General features: G+C 44.5%; 1 protein-coding gene across 3 annotated transcripts in view; it reads left to right on the top strand.

Moving 5' to 3' along the window:
- Nucleotides 1-20,063, top strand: part of cerkl (ceramide kinase-like) — a 157,482-nt gene that overhangs the window by 81,862 nt on the left and 55,557 nt on the right. For all 3 annotated transcript variants that reach the window (XM_067987668.1, XM_067987670.1, XM_067987669.1), the window contains one exon: nucleotides 12,332-12,466. In XM_067987668.1, the coding sequence (XP_067843769.1) occupies nucleotides 12,332-12,466 (135 nt within the window). The remainder of the gene's footprint in view (nucleotides 1-12,331; nucleotides 12,467-20,063) is intronic.

Here is a 20,063-nt window from a genome sequence, read left to right as displayed (position 1 = left end):
ATTGGATGGGGTGAGGAGGATGGGGAGGACAGAGATCTTCCCCCCCGGCGGGCGGGAGGAAGCAGCCTGTCTCTACCACCAAGAAGGCCTGGCTCGAGGTGGCAGAGGGGGTCACCAGCACCAACAACATATCGCGCACCTGCATACAGTGCAGCAGGCGCTTCAATTACCTAAGGAGGTCAGCCGAAGTGAGTACACTTACTCATTCCCCTACACTCTGTCTGCCACATCACCGCCTCCACCCCACATCTCCTTCTGCACTGCCAACACTACTCTATCACATCACTCCTCACACCCACTCAAAGCTCATCCTCATCTTACCTGCACTTACTCACCTCGCCAGTATTCATCCCACCACTACCACTCAACCCAATCCTCATACAATCTCATGGCTCTATCTCATACTCGCCCTCTCATGCATCCCTTTCACAGTCAGCCTCACTCAACCTACCACTACCTGTGCTGTAGCCACAAGGCATGCATCACATATGTGCAGTAGGAAGCGTAAGTCAAACGCGTTGTGAGCATGAAGGGGATGCACAAGGGTGTTTGAGGGTTTGTCATAGTGTTTACCTATATTTAATTTCTGATCAACTCACATAACATATATTGTCACCACTACTGCCACGTCTTTGCGAATCTTTTCTGGTTTGTGCAATAATGCCCTTTCCTGAGGATCATGATGAAGACCCACAACTGATGCCACCCATTGTGTCACTGCAGAGTGGGTGTAGGTGTATTTGCAGGGCTGTTTTGTGCAGACAACTGAGAGACGTTGGCAATGTCCCTGGTAGCACCCTGGAAGGAGAAGTTGTTGAGGATAGTGGTGACTTTGACAGCGACAGGTAAGAAGATGGTGTTCGGGCCAGCCGGGAGCAGCTCGGCATGAAGGAGGCTGCAGATGTCCATGACTATATGTTGAGTGACTCTGATCCTCTGTTTGCACTACTGCTCACAGAGGTCCAGGAAGCTGAGCCTCCGTCTGTAGACCCTGTGGCGAGGGTAGTGCCCTCTTCAACGCATCTCTCTCTGCCGTTGCCTTCCCCCTCCTGCTGTGCAGGTGGATGTGTCACAGCACTGTGTTGTGCGGCTCCACGTGTCAGAGGTGGACGGCGAGACTGGTGATGCTGTTCGTCTTCCGAGGAGGTCATGACTGCAGCTAAGGCGGCCCCCATCCACAAGATGTACATTTGAGGGGGTCCGCAAGGTAGGTACATGTGTCTGTACACTGGGGTAAGTGTGGAAGTTTGTTAGGAGGAGGGTGGTGGAGACCAAACTTTGTCCAAAGTGACAGAGTGGCCTCCTGCAATGAGTAAAGGTTCCCCCCCCCCTCCCCCCCGTCAAATGGACCTTTGCAGCTGCCACAGGCTGATGGCTGCAACACGTCCATTTGAACTGGGAGTGTTTCCCCCAGTATGGGAAACAGTCTCAGTTCATTTCAAAATCCCAGCCCTCCTAAAATATCAGGTCTGTAAACGACCCGAAGTACCTGTTTAAGTACTTTAAGTAGCACCCCGCCGGCTTTAATTGCTGGCAGGAGTCCCACATGCGGGGGCTGCGCGCGCATGTCAGCGCGTCACTGGGGAACCCGGAAGTGGGCAGGTTGGAGCCGGGCTCCAGACCCGCCCCGGATTTTCGCAGCCCCCCCGCCACTAATGCACCCAATCGCGGGTGCGAAAATCGAGCCCATTGTCTTTGGTCCCTGCCGCAAACTCTGTTCCCTAGCCACCAAATCCATCTCTCTTCCTGACCACTGTCTGAGGCTGAACCAGACCATTTGCAACCTTGGCGTCCTATTTGACCTTGAGATGAGCTTCTGACCACATATCTGCTCCATCACCAAGACCACCTACTTCCACCTCTGTAATATTGCCTCTGCCCTGCCCCAGTTCATCTGCTGCTGAAACCGTCATCCATGCCTTTGTTACCTCCATACTTGACTATTCCAATGCTCTCCTTGCTGGCCTCCTATCTTCCACCTTGCATAAACTTGAGCTCATCCAAAACTTTGCTGCCCGCATACTAACTCGCATCTCCGATCAACCCTGTGCTCGCTGACCTACGTTGGCTCCCGGTCTGGGAATGCCTCAATTTTAAAATTCTCAACCTTGTTTTCAAATCCCTCCATGGTCTTGCCTCTCCCTACCTCTGTAACCTCCTACAACCCTCCGAGATCTCTGCGCTCCTCCAATTCTTGCCTCTTGCGCATCCCCGATTTTAATCGCCGTGCCTTCAGCTGCCTAGGCCCTAAGTTCTGGAATTTCCCTCCCTAAACCTCTCCACCTCCCTACCCCTCTCTCCTCCTTTAAGACCCTCCTTAAAACCCACCTCTTTGACCAAGCTTTTGGTCACCTGTCCTAATACCTCCTTTTGTGGCTCGGTGTCGAATTTTGTTTGGTAACACTCCTATGATGCGCCTTGGGACATTTTACTACATTAAAGGTGCTATATAAATGCAAGTTGTTGTTTTAATAACCTAGTAAACTGCAGTCAATAGTATTCCTCCATTATACTACGTGGGAGTAGGAGGGGTCACTTTGGAGGCACACCAATCAAAACATTTTAAAGAGAAGTCATCCGTTCTGATTTTTCACTGGCAAAAATGTCATTGATGCCTCGCATTTTGTAATTTTCTTCACCGAGTTAGTTACAAATTTCTACCATTTTCTGGAACCATGTGATGCTTCCATTTGGTAGTGCATTCTGTGTGTGTTATTGTTGGTTATCTTGGGTCTTGATAGTCCATTAATACAATTTAAAGAATGGAGAAGATTTGACAAGGTAGGTGATCTTTCTTTTCACTGTGATGTCATTGGGACTAACCCTTAGTCCTCATCGGTTAGCTCCCATTTTATAGATGAAACTTTTACCATTGTGATTATTTACCTAACAATACATGATGAGTTGTAGGATACATAATTGTATCTTGCTTGTGACCTACTGACCAGAACACTGGTGGAATAATATCCCACAACGCTATCAGTTATCCTGTATTTAGTAACGGTTAATTGAATACTACTGCAAAATTAAGTTAATAATTACTAATTATGTGGGCATTGGTTGAAGACAGAATTGAGGTCAGCTGTGATACCTCTGTGATTAAATTGTCTTCTAACAAACTCACACATGGCAAGGGCAGGGGGAATTGGTACTTGGGTGAGGGTACTGCAGGATGCCTGCAGATCCATACCTGAGTAAAAAGTCAACATCTTTGGGAGGGGAAGGGATGGATTGGAAAAACCTACAAAAGAGGAAGAAAAGCTACTTAAGTAAACATTCATTCAAAAGCTAATCCAAGTGGCAGTGAAATCTACTATAAAACTAATATTGTACAAGTCTGAAAAGACAGTTTCAACAATTGAAAATGTTTTGAGAAACTGCATTTAATAAAATGCATTCAGGAAAGTAAATATTTTTGCTTCTTTTCTACACGTTGATTTGGCTGTGCTGTTAATGGAAAAATAATAGTGCCTTCTGAAAACTTTAAAATCTGTAATGGATAATTGCAAAAATAAAAACCAATTTAGCAGAAATTATGCTCTAATAGTACTGAAATTATTCTACAGTAAATTATTATAATGGCTCGCTAATTAATGTACAAGGGTCTTCAGAAATTTTAAGTGCAAAGGGTGAACAGTATCCTTAATTCTCAAAACAATGTGTCATTTAACAACTATATTGATTCTACTTATCAGTATTTATCTTAATATAAAATCTTATTTCCTTTCTGCCTCTGTGCTAGTCATGCATCTGTTAATAGTTAAATTGGGTGTCCAAAGGTCACAGAGCTGAGATAATTGGTGAAGACACAACTTAAACATATCACATTAATATTTTATTTACTTTTAAACCTTTAATGGAAGACTTCAAAATATAAAAGTACAGTATTCAGTTAATTTTATTTGTATGACATATATGACATATATGGATTTGCAGCTATTTTAAAAGTTTGTTTTTAATTCCTTGTAGAATTTAGCAACACTTATAAAGCTTTTATACCTGTATCAATAGTTGATATCCTGGACACTGGGGGTCCAATTTTTCACCATGGAACACTTAAATGTTTATGGAGTCATAGTATGATTATTGCATCTTCTGTTAGCTTCTGATTTTCGTGAGTTCCTTTATCAACATATGCTGCAGTTGACAAAGACACAGATCAGGCTAGTGCCTATGTTCAGTGCAGTGAAGCATGATCTTTCATTTGAATGTTACATATTAACTTTGGTCAGTTTTATATTAACAGAAAACAGCAGTCAATTTTTGAATCCTAGGATACATTGAATCTGGGTTTAGTTTTGTTTATTTAAATCTGTCATATTCTAAAAAGCTTTCAGTTTAAATATGAGAATATTTGGGATTTATGTATATTCGCCTATTCGGTTTTAGTCTACAGGTACCAAGTGCTATTGAGAAAAGGGTGTGAAGAGAGGCACAGATGTGAGGCTGAAAGTAGCGTCTCTACTGGTCTGGCAGCCTTTGTTTCCACAACACCCTGATTAACCTTCAGTCTTCATGGATCAGTAGCTCCCTGATAGATCAAGTTTAAACTAGTGTGTATTAGCACATTTGTTACTCTTAGAGGAACAGTTGGTCGTTCATTGTAGGCTGTTGTTTTTTTCCAATTTGGAGAAGTAATGGGAAAAGCTACTTTTTAACTCTTTGTGAACTTATGTAGCCAATACACCAAAATATAACAAGATTACATAAAACATTTGGATTCTCCAAACAACTTTACTGTACATAAGAACATAAGAATTAGGAGCATGAGTAGGCCATACGGTCTCTTGAAGAAATGTCATGCAACTTTTTGTATTTATCATGTGTTTTGACAGTCAGCATTGAAATTTGCTTTAGCAAATGAATGTCAGAAAATGTGCACACTTGTATAACTGCAAAGTATTCATGGGTTAATGCAGCATTTATAATTTTAAGAGGCAGTCAATTGATAGAAATGAGAGAGAAACTTTAAGACACTTGAAGTTGCACAAGGTGAGCATTCATTGATAAATTTAACACTTATTTGAATATACATTTAGTATGATTTAAGAATTCTAATATTATAAACCAAAAAATGCTTTATAAAATGTATAGTTTGAAGCCTAGGCAGACAACAAAAAACTGTTCCAGATGGGTATCGCAGTATCTCTTGTACAATTCCCAAAAGGCACATTTCATTTTATGTATACCATGCAAAGCTTTTCAATTGTGGTTTCTTATTACATGTAACCAGACCTCTGCGTATGTCTCATTGACAAAATACTCTAATGGAAACCAAAGGACACCAATGTGAAGAATACTTACTTTTTTAGGCCATTTTCTTTAATAGGGGATTTGGGGAGCCAATCACACACCAAGTGTTTGGGCATTATAATCATTCATGCCATTGAAGAGTGTTCTTCAAAATGGAATTTTGCTGCAGCTTTCAGTATTCCTATTAGGAAACACAACATTCAAACATGCAAAAAAAAGAATTATTAAATTATTTAGTCATATTTTAGAGACACATTTAGACACGCATAAGTGAGAGGTACTACATTTTGGTAGGAAGAAAAGAGAAGACTGAGGGGTGACCTGATATAGGTCTTTAAGATTGTGAAAGGATTTGATAGGGTAGACGTAGAGAAGATGTTTCCACTTGCGGGGGAGACCAGAACTAAGGGCCATAAATATAAGAAAGCACTAATAAATCCAATAGGGAATTCAGGCGACACTTCTTTACCCAGAGAGTGGTTAGACCACTCGCTACCACAAGAAATAGTTGAGGCGACTAGCATAGATGCATTGTAAGGGGAAGCTAGATAAACACATGAGGGAGAAAGGAATAGAAGGATATGCTGATAGGGTTAGATGGAGTAGGATGGGAGAAGGCTCATGTGGAGCATAAACACCGGCATGAACCTGTTGGGCCGAATGGCCTATTTCTGTGCTGTACATTCACCTCGATTTTAAAATTCTCGTCCTTGTTTTCAAATCCCTCCATGTCCTTGCCCCTCCCTTTCTTTGTAACCTCCTCCAGCCCTACAACCCTCTGAGATCTCTGCGCTCCTCCAACTCTTACCTCTTGCGCATCCCCGATTTTAATCGCTCCACCATTAGCGGCCATACCTTTAGCTGCCTAGGCCCTAAACTCTGGAATTCCCTCCCTAAACCCCCCTCTCCTCCTTTAAACCTACCTCTTTGACCAAGCTTTTTGTCACCTGACCTAATACTTCCTTATGTGGCTCGGTGTCAAATTTTTTTGATAATGCTCCTGTGAGGTGTCTTGGGATGTTTTATTATGTTAAAGGCGCTATATAAATGCAAGTTGTTTTAATGTAACATTGTGACTGGTGTAGTTGGATACCCTTGTTAAATGTAAAACAACTTGTCAACTTTAACTACATTATTTTCTAATCTCCTTCAGTTTGGCTCAGTGGTAGCACTCTTTCGTCTGAATTTGAAGTTGTGGGTTCAGGCTCCAATCTTGGAATGACATTTCAATTCTGCATTAATGGAGTGCTGCATTGTTGGCGATGCTATCTTTTAGATGAGGTGTTAAACCAACCTATTTGGGGCACCTAAATGATCCCATGGAGGAAGAGTACTCCCAGTGGCCTGGCCAACATTCCTCCCTCAACCAAAGCCGCTAAAAACCAGAGTAACTGGGCATTTATCTTGTTGCTTGTGAGATCTTACAGTGCATGAATGGGCTACTGCATTTGCTAACATAAAACAATGACTACACTTCAAAAGTAATCAACGTAAAAATAAAAGCAATCAATCTTGTGTACACCAACTGCAGGACCTGAGAACAGATGCTGAAAAAAATGGCACGCTTTAAGGAAGTTGATATGGTAAGGCTACCGAACAGTAACATACCAGGTAGATGGCCCAAAGATACATCCCCAAAATGTGTGATCCATGAAGGTCCTTCACAGCTCTTTCATTGCTTACTATGTATGTCCATGCCAAATATTCAAGCTACAACTGAAAACCTTGCATACTAACATCTTAATAGGCTTTCAATAGTAAATTACTGGGGCATGATTGAAATCCCAGGTCCTCACTGTGCCCTGCCCACTCACTTGCTCAAGACTACCTTCTGGGTACCCAAAGAAAGGCAGGGTCCTCCAAAGGCAGCCCTCATAAGTCAGTGCTCAAGCTGGGATAGTCGCTGCCATCCCTATCCCCTAGGGTCACATCTCCCTCTGCTTTTCTAAAGGTAATTGTTCTGTAGGTAGTTCAGCCTCCAGCAGGTAACTCAGATCTGGAGTCAGAAGTTTTGAGGTGGTAGGAAATATTCAAATGGGAGACCCAGTGAACCCCACCTTCGATCAGAATTGCCAAATTATTTGATGGTTTCAGCACCAAGATGATCCAAAGGCTCAATGGCTTGAGCCCAGAAGATCCTGCATCCAGGATAGAGCCCTTTCTCAGAATTTCTTAAATCTTTAATTCTTTCACTGCCTGATTTGGCTGTGTTTATTGGGGTTCATGTAAGAATTGCAGCAGGAGCTGCTCTTTTGATGGCACGGTAGACAAGTGGAGGAGCTGTAGGAGGCCTTCAGTAGTTGGTCCCTCTATGTAAAACCCAGAATTGGTCAAAGGTTCTGTCGATGGAGCTCAAAAGAATCTGATCAATTCTGGATTTTTGTGCAAAGGGACCAGCTCCCCACCATGTTTTACCCCATTCCATTTTCTAAACTCAGTAAAAGATGTTTATTTTTATCACTTATGACTCCAGTGTCGTATTTCCCTCTTCATGCCAGTCTTTCAAACCCAATTCATATGCAGATTGTAACACTGGCATGTTGTTTGTTCACCCTCCTGGCTGTAACAGCTCCTGGGATTTTCAGTCAGCTGTGGTGCTGTTTTATCCTTGGTGTCCTGCTGCCATTAATGTATTCATGTGGAGTGTATCTTGACTTGTGCCAGTTGCAATAGATTAATTATTTCTACTCTGTAAATGTTCCATTTACATCCATATTGAGAAAAATGCATGTATGTAAGATGATGTAAAAAGAGTTTGTTCATAATGAACCACAAGTATTAGTTCATGATGCTTCCACATACATCAGTAACAAGTCAAAACTGCCTAACTTGGCTTTGCTTGACGCTACACTTGAAAATCAAGTCAAAATTCAAACTCTGAGCCCTGGTACAAACGTCAGTGATGGCTGGGAATTAAACGAAAGTACCTTGTCTTCCGACATAGTGCAAAACTGTGTAATGCCACTGCTCTCATCTCCATACCTAATACAAATGAATTTGTAATGATTTAATAGTTATGAATGTTTAGCTATGGATTAATTCATCTTAAATAGACTTATTCAAATCTGTACAAAGTATTATGAAGGTGAAAGGGCTAATATTGCTTCATTGCCCAAAAATAATAGGTAATGTTTGCACTATGAAAACATTTGCAATAGTTATACTTACATTTTTTTATTAATGAAACAACCCCAAAGATATGCCTAATGAAATATGAAATACTATGTTTGTATTTAAATATGCATTACTAGAACATTAATTGTTTACAGTCTTTTTGAAGAATTACTTTTTTGCATGGTTTACACCAAAACGTTGAAAAGACAAATGTAAAACGAAACATTTTAATTGTTAGAAAAGATTCAAAGTTTAGCTCCTTTCATAATATTTGTTTCTTTTTTATCCTCTTGAAGTCTTCCCCTTCCTGATCCTGACTAACAGCAGAGAATCTCCTTTGCACCTGCTCCTGCTGTGGCCCCAGTGTTTGGCAGACTAGAAATGCAGCAAATTGTAGTATCAGATCTCATCACCAACTGTGCGCCAGGGTTATCATTGAATCCCTGTTGAGAGGCGTTCCCCTTCCATTCCCCAAGAGAGGACTTTTTTTCTGTTGCCTTCATTTCAAATCTGAACTATGACCCGAGCCTTTTCCCATCTTTGCCCTTCCATAATACTAAAGGTGATAGTGGAATGAGTCATTCCAGCTCTCTTACCATCTTCCTATGCTCATTAGCAGGTCATGGCTTCATTGGCCTGAGGGTCATTCAGGTGTCAGATTCAAATAATGTGGATGCTCTGAGGGAATTAGGGGAAAATATACCTTCAGCTTATTGCACTTTGCAGATTTTCTCCAGCTGTATTAAAAAGCACAGCTGAAAACTGACCTGGTGGAGTGAAATTGAATTGCTAAACCTTAAGAACCATAGCCAATTAGAGAATATTCCATTGCAGAATGTTCTTGATTTAGCATATGATAGCTAATGTTAATTGTTTACAGTGTTGGAAAAACTGAATACTCTTTTCAAACAGAGGAAGGTTTTTCTGTATTTATGGTTGCTACGTAAAGGATTATACAGCGTTTCCAATTCATCAGCCATCTCCCAGTTATTGGCAGAAATTCAAGATTCTAAACAAGTACTCAGCATCTGACCTTTCCATGGGGTGAAAATAAATCCTATAATTGTGAAACAAAGAGCAATTTTATTGCAAGTGGTATGCACTGAAGAGTAATGAATGAATAAATAAGTGCACAATTTTTTTTAGGAGATTGGATTTTTTAGTTGTGTAAGGCAGTGCGGTGGCACAGCACATCAATGTGCAAATGGCATTGTGATGCAGAGTAATAGGATTTGGACTTGTTACTATGATTTCTACACACAATTAGATCTGGATCAACATGTCAGAAGATCTGTGATTCAGAGTGGAACTGAGGCCCTTCTCCACATGGAGGGCGGGATGGTTGGGAAGACTAATCCCAACTTGCCGTGCACCAATTACAGAACAGTACAAGAAAAGGCCTGGAAGTCAGTTGGATTTTGCATTTCATTTGCAGAGACCTAAAGAAGATTAAGAAAAAGGCACTGGTGTATTCAGACATTAGGGTTTTAATATTTCTCACTCCAGTTGCATATGTATATTTGGGGCAAAAACACATACATAGGCCCTTACAGCAAAGAATTCAATTCTTGTGCGGATGATTAATATTCACTGTCCTCATTCTGTGTGTGGTCTGGAGGCATTCGTAAACACCACTGTGATATGTGCTTGGGACAATTAAACAACTAACGGGAGGAGGAGGCTCTGCAAACATCCCCATCCTCAATGATGGTGGAGTCCAGCACGTGAGTGCAAAAGACAAGGCTGAAGCATTTGCAACCATCTTCAGCCAGAAGTGCGGAGTGGATGATCCATCTCGGCCTCCTCCCGATATCCCCATCATCACGGAAGCCAGTCTTCGGCCAATTCGATTCACTCCACGTGATATCAAGAAACGGCTGAGTGCACTGGATACAGCAAAGGCCATGGGCCCCGACAACATCCCAGCTGTAGTGCTGAAGACTCGTGCTCCAGAACAAGCTGCGCCTCTAGCCAAGCTGTTCCAGTACAGCTACAACACTGGCATCTACCCGACAATGTGGAAAATTGCCCAGGTATGTCCTGTCCACAAAAAGCAGGACAAATCCAATCCGGCCAATTACCGCCCCATCAGTCTACTCTCAATCATCAGCAAAGTGATGGAAGGTGTCGTCGACAGTGTTATCAAGCGGCACTTACTCACCAATAACCTGCTCACCGATGCTCAGTTTGGGTTCCGCCAGGACCACTCGGCTCCAGACCTCATTACAGCCTTGGTCCAAACATGGAGAAAAGAGCTGAATTCCAGAGGTGAGGTGAGAGTGACTGCCCTTGACATCAAGGCAGCATTTGACCGAGTGTGGCACCAAGGAGCCCCAGTAAAATTGAAGTCAATGGGAATCAGGGGGAAAACTCTCCAGTGGCTGGAGTCATACCTAGCACAAAGGAAGATGGTAGTGGTTGTTGGAGGCCAATCATCTCAGCCCCAGGACATTGCTGCAGGAGTTCCTCAGGGCAGTGTCCTAGGCCCAACCATCTTCAGCTGCTTCATCAATGACCTTCCCTCCATCATAAGGTCAGAAATGGGGATGTTCGCTGATGACTGCACAGTGTTCAGTTCCATTCGCAACCCCTCAAATAATGAAGCAGTCCGAGCCCGCATGCAGCAAGACCTGGACAACATCCAGGCTTGGGCTCATAAGTGGCAAGTAACATTCGCGCCAGACAAGTGCCAGGCAATGACCATCTCCAACAAGAGAGAGTCTAACCACCTCCCCTTGACATTCAACGGCATTACCATCGCCGAATCCCCCACCATCAACATCCTGGGGGTCACCATTGACCAGAAACTTAACTGGACCAGCCATATAAATACTGTGGCTACGAGAGCAGGTCAGAGGCTGGGTATTCTGCGGCGAGTGACTCACCTCCTGACTCCCCAAAGCCTTTCCACCATCTACAAGGCACAAGTCAGGAGTGTGATGGAATACTCTCCACTTGCCTGGATGAGTGCAGCTCCAACAACACTCAAGAAGCTCGACACCATCCAAGATAAAGCAGCCCGCTTGATTGGCACCCCATCCACCACCCTAAACATTCATTCCCTTCACCACCGGCGCACTGTGGCTGCAGTGTGCACCATCCACAGGATGCACTGCAGCAACTCGCCAAGGCTTCTTCGACAGCACCTCCCAAACCCGCGACCTCTACCACCTAGAAGGACAAGAGCAGCAGGTACATGGGAAGAACACCACCTGCACGTTCCCCTCCAAGTCACACACCATCCCGACTTGGAAATATATCGCCGTTCCTTCATTGTCGCTGGGTCAAAATCCTGGAACTCCCTTCCTAACAGCACTGTGGGAGAACCGTCACCACACGGACTGCAGCGGTTCAAGAAGGCGGCTCACCACCACCTTCTCAAGGGCAATTAGGGATGGGCAATAAATGCTGGCCTTGCCAGCGACGCCCACATCCCGTGAACGAATAAAAAAAAATGGGGGACATTTTCTGCAGATAAGGATCCACGCTCCAATTGACTAACTTTCTTGTGTTTAAAAATGATTTAAAAATCTAGTTTAAATAAATATGTGGTTACTGTAGCTAGGTCCCTGTTTCGACTTTAGACAATTAATGCTTGGTTTGAAAAAAAAAACTCTAACTGAAGTGTGCAGTTTTGATGTGTTCCTCAGGTTTACACTTGGTCAATGGGGGAAAGTGACTGCAGGGTAAATTTGGAATTTTTGCACTTTCAAAATGGTTACATTGCCCAAGTTACAGTTGTACCATGGGTCTAGAAATTAGATGTGGTTTTCACTTGTAGGTAAATATAAAACAAGGGCAAAAAATGCAATAATGCAGATCCTGACCGTTAAATTGTGGATGTGTCCATGGGGACTGCTACACACAAGGCAATATAGTTTTAATTATTGTTAATATAACATATAACAAAGAAAGCCACAATGGAATATGAGCTGAATTATTTATTTTGTTATTTATTTTGCAGGATTTTTTCCAAACAGACCAAAGTCCCTGAAAGTTATTGTCAACCCATATAGTCACAAAAAGGAAGCTAAACAAGTCTACTATGAACAGGTTGCACCTCTTTTCAAACTGGCTGACATCAAGACTGACATCACCAGTAAGTTATCCAGAATTTCATGTGTGCATCTCCATATCTGACATTCGAGACTGGTACCTAGGCAACAGGGAACTTTCATTAACTATGGTTTAATGTAACGTGGCAAACTGAATGGACTGCTAATCCCTGACTTGACTGTGCTTGTGATGGCCACATTGAACCTCTAATAGATTTACAGTGAAACCTGTAAATTAGGGACACCTAAGGGACTTGCATCAGGTGTCCTTTATTTGCAGGTGTCTCTATTTTCAAAATGGTCATTGTATGAATAGTAAATTATCTGGGACTGTCAATGAGTTTTTTTTTGCAGATGCCCCTTTTTTGGAGGTGTCCCTTTGTACAGGTTTCACTGTATATATGTTCTACTTTTAAAAATGTGCACATAGAATGCTTAGCATCGTTAATATATCAAAATTCCTTGTAAGTTGAGAAATGTAGTCCTTAAATATTATAGCATGGAGTTATGCAGCTGACTGTCAGAGAGCGCTAAGTAAAAAAAACACATTTATCACTAGATTCATTCAATTAAAGAAAATAATGCCTCTAAATTTCTAAACAGACTTGCAGATACTCATGGGAGGTGCAGGTTCTGATATTATTTCATTCGTCATATGTTCCTGCATTCAGCAGGCCTAGTCTATAAAGCAACAAAATACCTGAGACTCTCACGTAATCCAGTGGGAGGTTTTGTTGCACCAAGTAATATGGAAAAAAGGAAGAAAATAACTTGCTTTATCACCTTCTTGGTATATCTCAAAGACTTTAAAACCAATGGATTACTTTTTGAAATGGAGTTTTGTCAGCACACATAGCAAGGTTCCACAAAACGCAAATGGATGACCATATCATCTGTTTGACGTGTTGATTCAGGGACGAAATTTGACCGGGACACGAGGCAAACTTCCTGCTTTTCTTTGAATAGTGTCATGAGATGGTCCACTGAGCAGGCAGACTTGTAAACAATTTTACAACACCAAGTTATAGTCCAGCAATTTTATTTTAAATTCACAAGCTTTCGGAGGCTTCCTCCTTCCTCAGGTAAATGACTCCTCTGAATGACAGCACCTTCAACAATGCAGCACGCCTTCATTACTGTACTAAAGCATCAGCCTGGATTATGTGTTCAAGTTCGTAAGTGGAGCGTGACCTCTTGACTTTATGACTGGTGAGAATGCTACAAGTTGAGCTGTGCTCCATAATATAACTTCACTTTTTTTTTAAAGTGCCCAGTTGGTGGGCATCTTCCTCCCAAGGTAGTGCTCAGCAACCTTGGATTGAGCTTTATAGACCCAAATAAAATTTAGAATTCCACATCCAGACTCTAGCGCAAGAATATGATATAATTTGAGCAGTTTTTAAAATTTGTTCTTGGGATGTGGATGATGCTGGCAAGGCCACATTACTGCCTATCTTTAGTTGCCTTGAGAAGGTGGTGGTGGGCTTTCTCCTTGAACCGCTGCATCCTTGTGACGGTGCTCCCACAATGATATTAGGTAGGGAATTCCACAGTATTGACCCAGTGATGATGAATGATTGGCATTATATGTCCCAGTCAGGGTGGTGCGTGAGCTGGAGGTGATGCTCCAATTTTGATGCTCTTGTCCTTCTCAGTAGAGGCCATGGGGAGGAGCTACTGTCAAAGTAATCGTGTTGAGTTGCTGTAGTGCATCCTGTAGATGGTATAGGATGGTACTGCAGCCACAGTGTGTCAGTGATCGAGAGGGTAGATAGTGAGTGGCTGATTAAGCCATCTGCTCCCTTCTGGATGGTGTCACACTTCTTGAGCGTTGTAGCGGTTGCACCCATCTAGGCGAGGGGTGATCATTCCATCACATCCCTGACTTGAGCCTTGTCGATGGTGGATCGGCTTTGCGGGGTCAGGAGGTGAACCGTTCATTGCAGAATATCCCTCGCTGCCCTGTTGTTGTGGCTGTGCTGTTGGTATGGCTGGTCCAGTTAAATATTGAATATTAATTAAGAGACATTTGGGGACTGGATCAATTCCTATTCCATTATCAATTGCAGAAAGTGCTCACGTCTTATCTAGGGCTTTGAGGTAGAGAAGATGATGATGCTGACAACATGTATGTATATAAATTGCCATAATATAGAAAAACATCCCAAGGTGTTTCACAGAGGCATAATCAGACAAAAATAGATGCCTAGCCAAAGAAGGCAATACTAGGAGGGTACCAAAAGCCTGGCCCGAGGTGGGTTTTAAGAAGGATTGGGGGGGCGGGGAGAAGCCGGAAGGGCTTAAAGAGGGAATTCCAGAGCTTGGAAACTAGATAGCAGAAAACATAGCCACCAATGGTGGGACAAAGAGATGGAAGCATGCACAAGTAGCTAGAGTCGGAGGAATAGGGAGTTCTGGGCAAGGGGGGCGTTGTAGAGCTGGAGGAGGTTACAGAGATAGGGAGGGGCGAGCCATGAAGGGATTTAAATACAAGGATGAGAATTTTAAATTGGAAGCATTGGAGGACCAGGCATCAATATAGGTTATCGACAACAGGGGTGAATGGTGAGCAGGATTTGGGAAGTTTATCGAGGGTGAAGGATGGGAGGCCGGTCAGGAGAGCATCGGCATAGTCAAGTAAGGAGATGACAAAGGCGTGGATAAGAGTTTCAGCAACTGACAAGCTGAGATATGGGTGGAGGCGTGCAACGTTATGGAGGTGGAAGTAGGCAGTCTTTCTGATGGCGAGGACTTGGGGTCGGAAGTTCAGCTGGAAGTCAATTTGGACACAGGTTGTGAACAGTGTAGTTCAGCTGGAGACGATGCCTGGAGAGGGGGATGGAATTGATGGCAAGGTTGCAGAGTTTGTGGTGGGGAATCAAAGATGATAGCTTCGGTTTTCTCAATATTTAATTAGAGGAAAATGAGGCTCATCCAAGACCTGATTTCAGACAGGAGTCTGACAACAGAGGCAGTGGAGAGGTCGAGAGAGGGGGTGAAGAGATAGAGCTGGTGGTGATCAACATACATATGGAAGTTGAGGATGATGTCGCCACAGAGCAACATGTAGATGAGGAAGAGGAGGGGGCCAAGGATACATCTTTGGGTCTCCAGAGGTAACAATGTGGGGACAGAAAGAGAAGCCACTACTGAGATGTTCTGATTCTGATCGGATAGGCAACAGTGGAACCAAGTGAAGGCAATGCCACTGCGCAGGTCAATGGAGTAGAGATGTTGGAGGAGGACAGTGTGGTCGACTTTGTCAAAGGCTGGAGAGAGGTTGAGGAGAATGAGAAAAGATAATGAACCATGATCATGGCCATAGAGGATGTTATTTGTAATTTTGATTAGGGATGTTTTGGTGTTGTGGCAGGGGCTGAAACCTGATTGGAAAGATTCAAACATGGAGTTGCTAGAAAGATGAGCATCAATTTGGGAGATGACGATGCACTCAAAGAATTTGGAGAGGAAAGGGAGATTTGAAATGTAGTAGTTTGCAAGAACAGAGGGGTCGAGGGTGGGTTTTTTAAGGAGGGGTGTAATAATGGTTGTAATGAATGGGAAGGAATAATACCTGAGGAAAGGGAACCATTTACAATATGGGCTAGCATGAGGGCCAGGGAATTAAGTTGAGTGACCAGCAGTTTAGTGGGAATGTGGTCAGAGGAGCAGGAAGTGGATCTCATGGAAAAGATAAACTCAGGAGGGTGATAAGAGAGAAACTAGAGGAAAAATGTGAGTTCAGGTCTAGGGAAGGCAGCGTGCCTGGGGGGAGAGTTTGGCTTGATGGAAGAAGGAGGGGGAAGCAGTAGAGACAGTTCAAAGGATGATCTCGCTCTTAATGACGAAGTCCATGAGCTCCTCGTGTTTGTTGCAGGGGTAGGGGAGAGTGGTGTAAGGAGAGAGTTAGTAGTGAAGAAAAGTAATTAGCAGTTTTGGCAGAGGAGACTGAGGCCTGATGGTGTTTGATGTGGTCCAGCCAGATCTGGTTACAGACGGCCAAACTGCACCAGATATGTTCAAGTCTTCACCCTTGGAATTGAGGGAGCATAGATGGGAGCCATACCAGGGGGATTGACGGTTGGGAGAGAGTAAAGGTTTTGCCGAAGGTGGAGTTTTGTGAGTGGTCAAGCAGATCAATGGCTGAAGAAGTATTGTGGCGAATGGGGTGGTGGGGAGTCAACGGGTGGATGGTTAGTCACTTGAAAGTACAGTTGTAAGTGACTTGAGGTTGGAAGGAGATAGGGGGATGTGGGTGGTGAGGGATACAAAGAAGTGGTCGGAGATGGCCTTTTTCCTGATCAAGGTGATGGCAGTAGAGAGGCCATGTGAGATGGCAAGGTTGAGGGCAAGAAATTTTATATGGAGGGGGAGGATAAGGGAGGATGTGTGGGCAGTGAAATCAAAGAGGAGAGGACAAGGGGAGCTGATTGAAATCAGAGGATGAAGAATCGCTCGATTCAGAGGCTGGAGGAGGATAACTTGGTGAGAATCTCAGGGTGGGGTTACGGGCACTGTAGATGATGAGCATTTTAAAGGAGAGGCGAGGGGTTGGAACAAGATGAGGTGCTTGAAAGAGGAGATGGTACCACTGGAGTTGGGTGGGTGGAGACTAAGGGGGTAATTTTAACATCCCAGGATGGGCGGGAGAGGGATGGGGGAGGGTTAAATTCTTAAAAATCTGAAGCCTGACCACTTCCTGCTGTGAACTTGCCAACTTCCAGTTTAACTGGGGTGGGTTTGGGGGCTGAGTGAGTAACCTGCTCTCGAGAGGCGGGTCATTAATTTAAATATGTTAATGAGGCTAAGCACCTCAGATTTTAGCGGCCTTTTAGATTTAACCGCTGCGGACCGGGTTTCCCAGGGCTCGGGAAACCCAGCAGCTAAAGGGAGGCGAGAGCTGCCAGATCCAGCAGGTAAGTGCTTTTTATAGCACAGCTTGTGGGTCTGGAGGAGGAGGAGTGCTTTTCCCCAGCCCCCCAAGCTAACCTGCCGCGATTGGGATCGTGATTGGGATCGGATGTCCCCTCCCCCAGCAATCCGCCAGTTTACTCCCACCAAATCTGGTGCCCCTCCGATCTTCAGGCCAATCCCCAATCTCTCCATCCCCCCACCGCCCTTGCGATCCCCAGGCCGCCCCCGCCATTTCCCCACTTCCCTCCTTCGTCTCTGCTCCCCAGCTGCAGCCTTCTAGCGTAGGTCTTCCCGACAAAGCCAGCCAGCCAGCTTCTCAATCTGGCTGTCTGCCGGCTGAAAATTGGAGAAAAAAATTCAAATAAGGTCCCGTCGTTAAATTCGGCAGGATCTCCACGTTCCCCGAATTTTCAGGTTTCCCGGCCGCTGCAAGTACCCCCCCCCCCCTCGCTCCCTTCCCGTAAATATCGGGGCCTAAGACTAAGGTGTGATTTGGTGATGAGGACCACACTACCACCGTAGCAGTTTAGGCAGGGCAGGTGGTGGAAAGTATGGTGCAAGGTGTTGCCACTTATCAACCAAGTTTCAGTCAAAGTCAGGATGTCAATGGAATTGTCCACAATAAGGTCATGGATGGCAATGGCCTTATTTTTGAATAAACAGACATTCTGGAGGGAAATGTGGTGATTATTGATCCAGCAGGGTGCAAGGAGTAGTGGTGGGTGGGTTGAGTGTGACAGAAAGAATGTTATCCTCCAGTGGATGCACTGGGCAGGAAGGTCAGCAAGAGAGAAGGATGGGGCAGTTAGGGTTGCATTGGAATAGTCGAGTCTAGAGATACAAAGGCTTGGATGAGGATTTCAGCAGCAGATGAGCTGATGCAGGGACAGAGTCGGGCGATGTTACGGAGGTAGAAGTTGGCAGTCTTGGTGATGGAGCGGATATCTGGTCAGAAGCTCATCTCAGGGTCAAATAGGACGCCACGGTTGCGAATGGTCTGGTTCCCAGCCTCAGACAGTGGCCAGGGAGAGGGATGGAGTTGGTGGCTAGCGAACGGTGTTTGTGGTGGGGACCGATGACAATGCCTTCGGTGTTTTCAATATTTAGTTGGAGGGAATTTTTGCTCATCCAGTACTGGATGTCGGACAAGCAGTGTGACAAATCAGAGACAGTGGAGGGGTCGAGGGAGATGGTGGTGAGGTAGAGCTGGGTGTTGTCAGTGTACATGTGGAACCTGACGTGTTTTCAGATGATGTCGCCAAGGGGCAGCATGTAGATGAGAAATAGGAGGGGGCCAAAGATAGATCCTTGGGGTCCCCAGAGGTAATGGAAGAGAAGCCATTGCAGGTGATTCTCTGGCTACGACTGGATAGGTAAGAATGGAACCAGGTGAGCGCAGTCCCACCCAGCTGGACGACGGAGGAGAGGCGTTGGAGGAGGATGGTGTGGTCAACTGTGTCAAAGGCTCCAGACAGGTCGAGAAGGATGAGGAGGGATAGTTTACCACGGTCACAGTCACATAGGATGTCAATTGTGACTTTGATAAGGGCCATTTTCAGTACTGTGGCAGGGGCAGAAACTGATTGGAGGGGTTCAAACATGAAGTTGTGGGGAAAATGAGCACAGATTTGGGAGACGACAACACGTTCGAGGACTTAGGAGAGGAAAGGGAGGTTGCAGGTGGGACGGTAGTTTGCAAGGACAGAGGGATCGAGGGGGGTGGATGGTGACAGATTCAAAGGGGAGGGGGACAGTACCTGAGGAGAGGGAACTGTTAACGTTACCAGCTAACATGGAGACCAGGAAGAAAGTTGGGTGGTTAGTGGTTTGGTGGGAATAGGGTCGAGGGAGCAAGAGGTGGGTCTCATGGTCAAGATGAGCTCGGAGAGGGCATGAGGGGAGAGAGGAGAGAAACTAGAGAAAAATGCACGTTCACGGCTAGGGCAGGGGGGAACTGTAGGGGAAGTTTGACTTGGTTGGCTAGGGGAAGGGACGGAAGAGGCAGAGGCAGAGACAGCTGAACTGATGTTCTCAATCTTAGTGACAAAGAAGTCCATGAGCTCCTCGCACTTGGTGTTAGAGGCGACGGTGGAGGAGGCAGGGGAGAGGGGTTTAAGAACATTCCAAGATGATCCTGGAGTAGTGAGCAGTTTTGGCAGAGGAGAGCAGGACCTGATAGTGCTTTATATGTTCCAGCCAGTTCACTGAAGTATACTGCTGAAACTCAGCAGGTAATAATAGCAGGTGGGGAATAGGCACTGTAGGCTGGACTAGGTTACATTAAACTAGAAGAGATTGAGTGACAGAGCAGAGCAGAGTCATGGCACCCAAGGTATACAGTGTAGTCCTGATAGCAGAGGAGTCTGGGAAATCAAATGTGAGCCGAGTTCTAGCTGTTAAAAAGAGCACAGATAGCAACACGGGGCAAGATAAATCAAGGGATGGGCAACGTTCTCTGTAAAGGTAGTTTTAAACTTTAACCTCTGTACAGGTAGCTTGAGTTTATAAACTGAGCTAAAATGTACTCAAGATTAGGGGCAAAGGATCTTAAGCAGTGGAGGACACATGTCTACCTATGTTGACTCTAAGGATGTGAACATTTACTGCAGACAGACATGAGGCCCTGGATTGCCCCCCACTATACCAGCCCAAATCGGGTGGGATAGTAGCAGAAGTAGTGGGGGAAATCAGTGGCCAACCACCACCTTTTCACCCCAATCTTAAATT

Source organism: Heptranchias perlo, chromosome 7, assembly GCF_035084215.1.
Source record: "Heptranchias perlo isolate sHepPer1 chromosome 7, sHepPer1.hap1, whole genome shotgun sequence".
Taxonomy (NCBI): Eukaryota; Metazoa; Chordata; class Chondrichthyes; order Hexanchiformes; family Hexanchidae; genus Heptranchias; species Heptranchias perlo.
The sequence above is the reverse complement of the archived record's forward strand: the minus strand, read 5'-3'. Positions and strand labels throughout refer to the sequence as shown.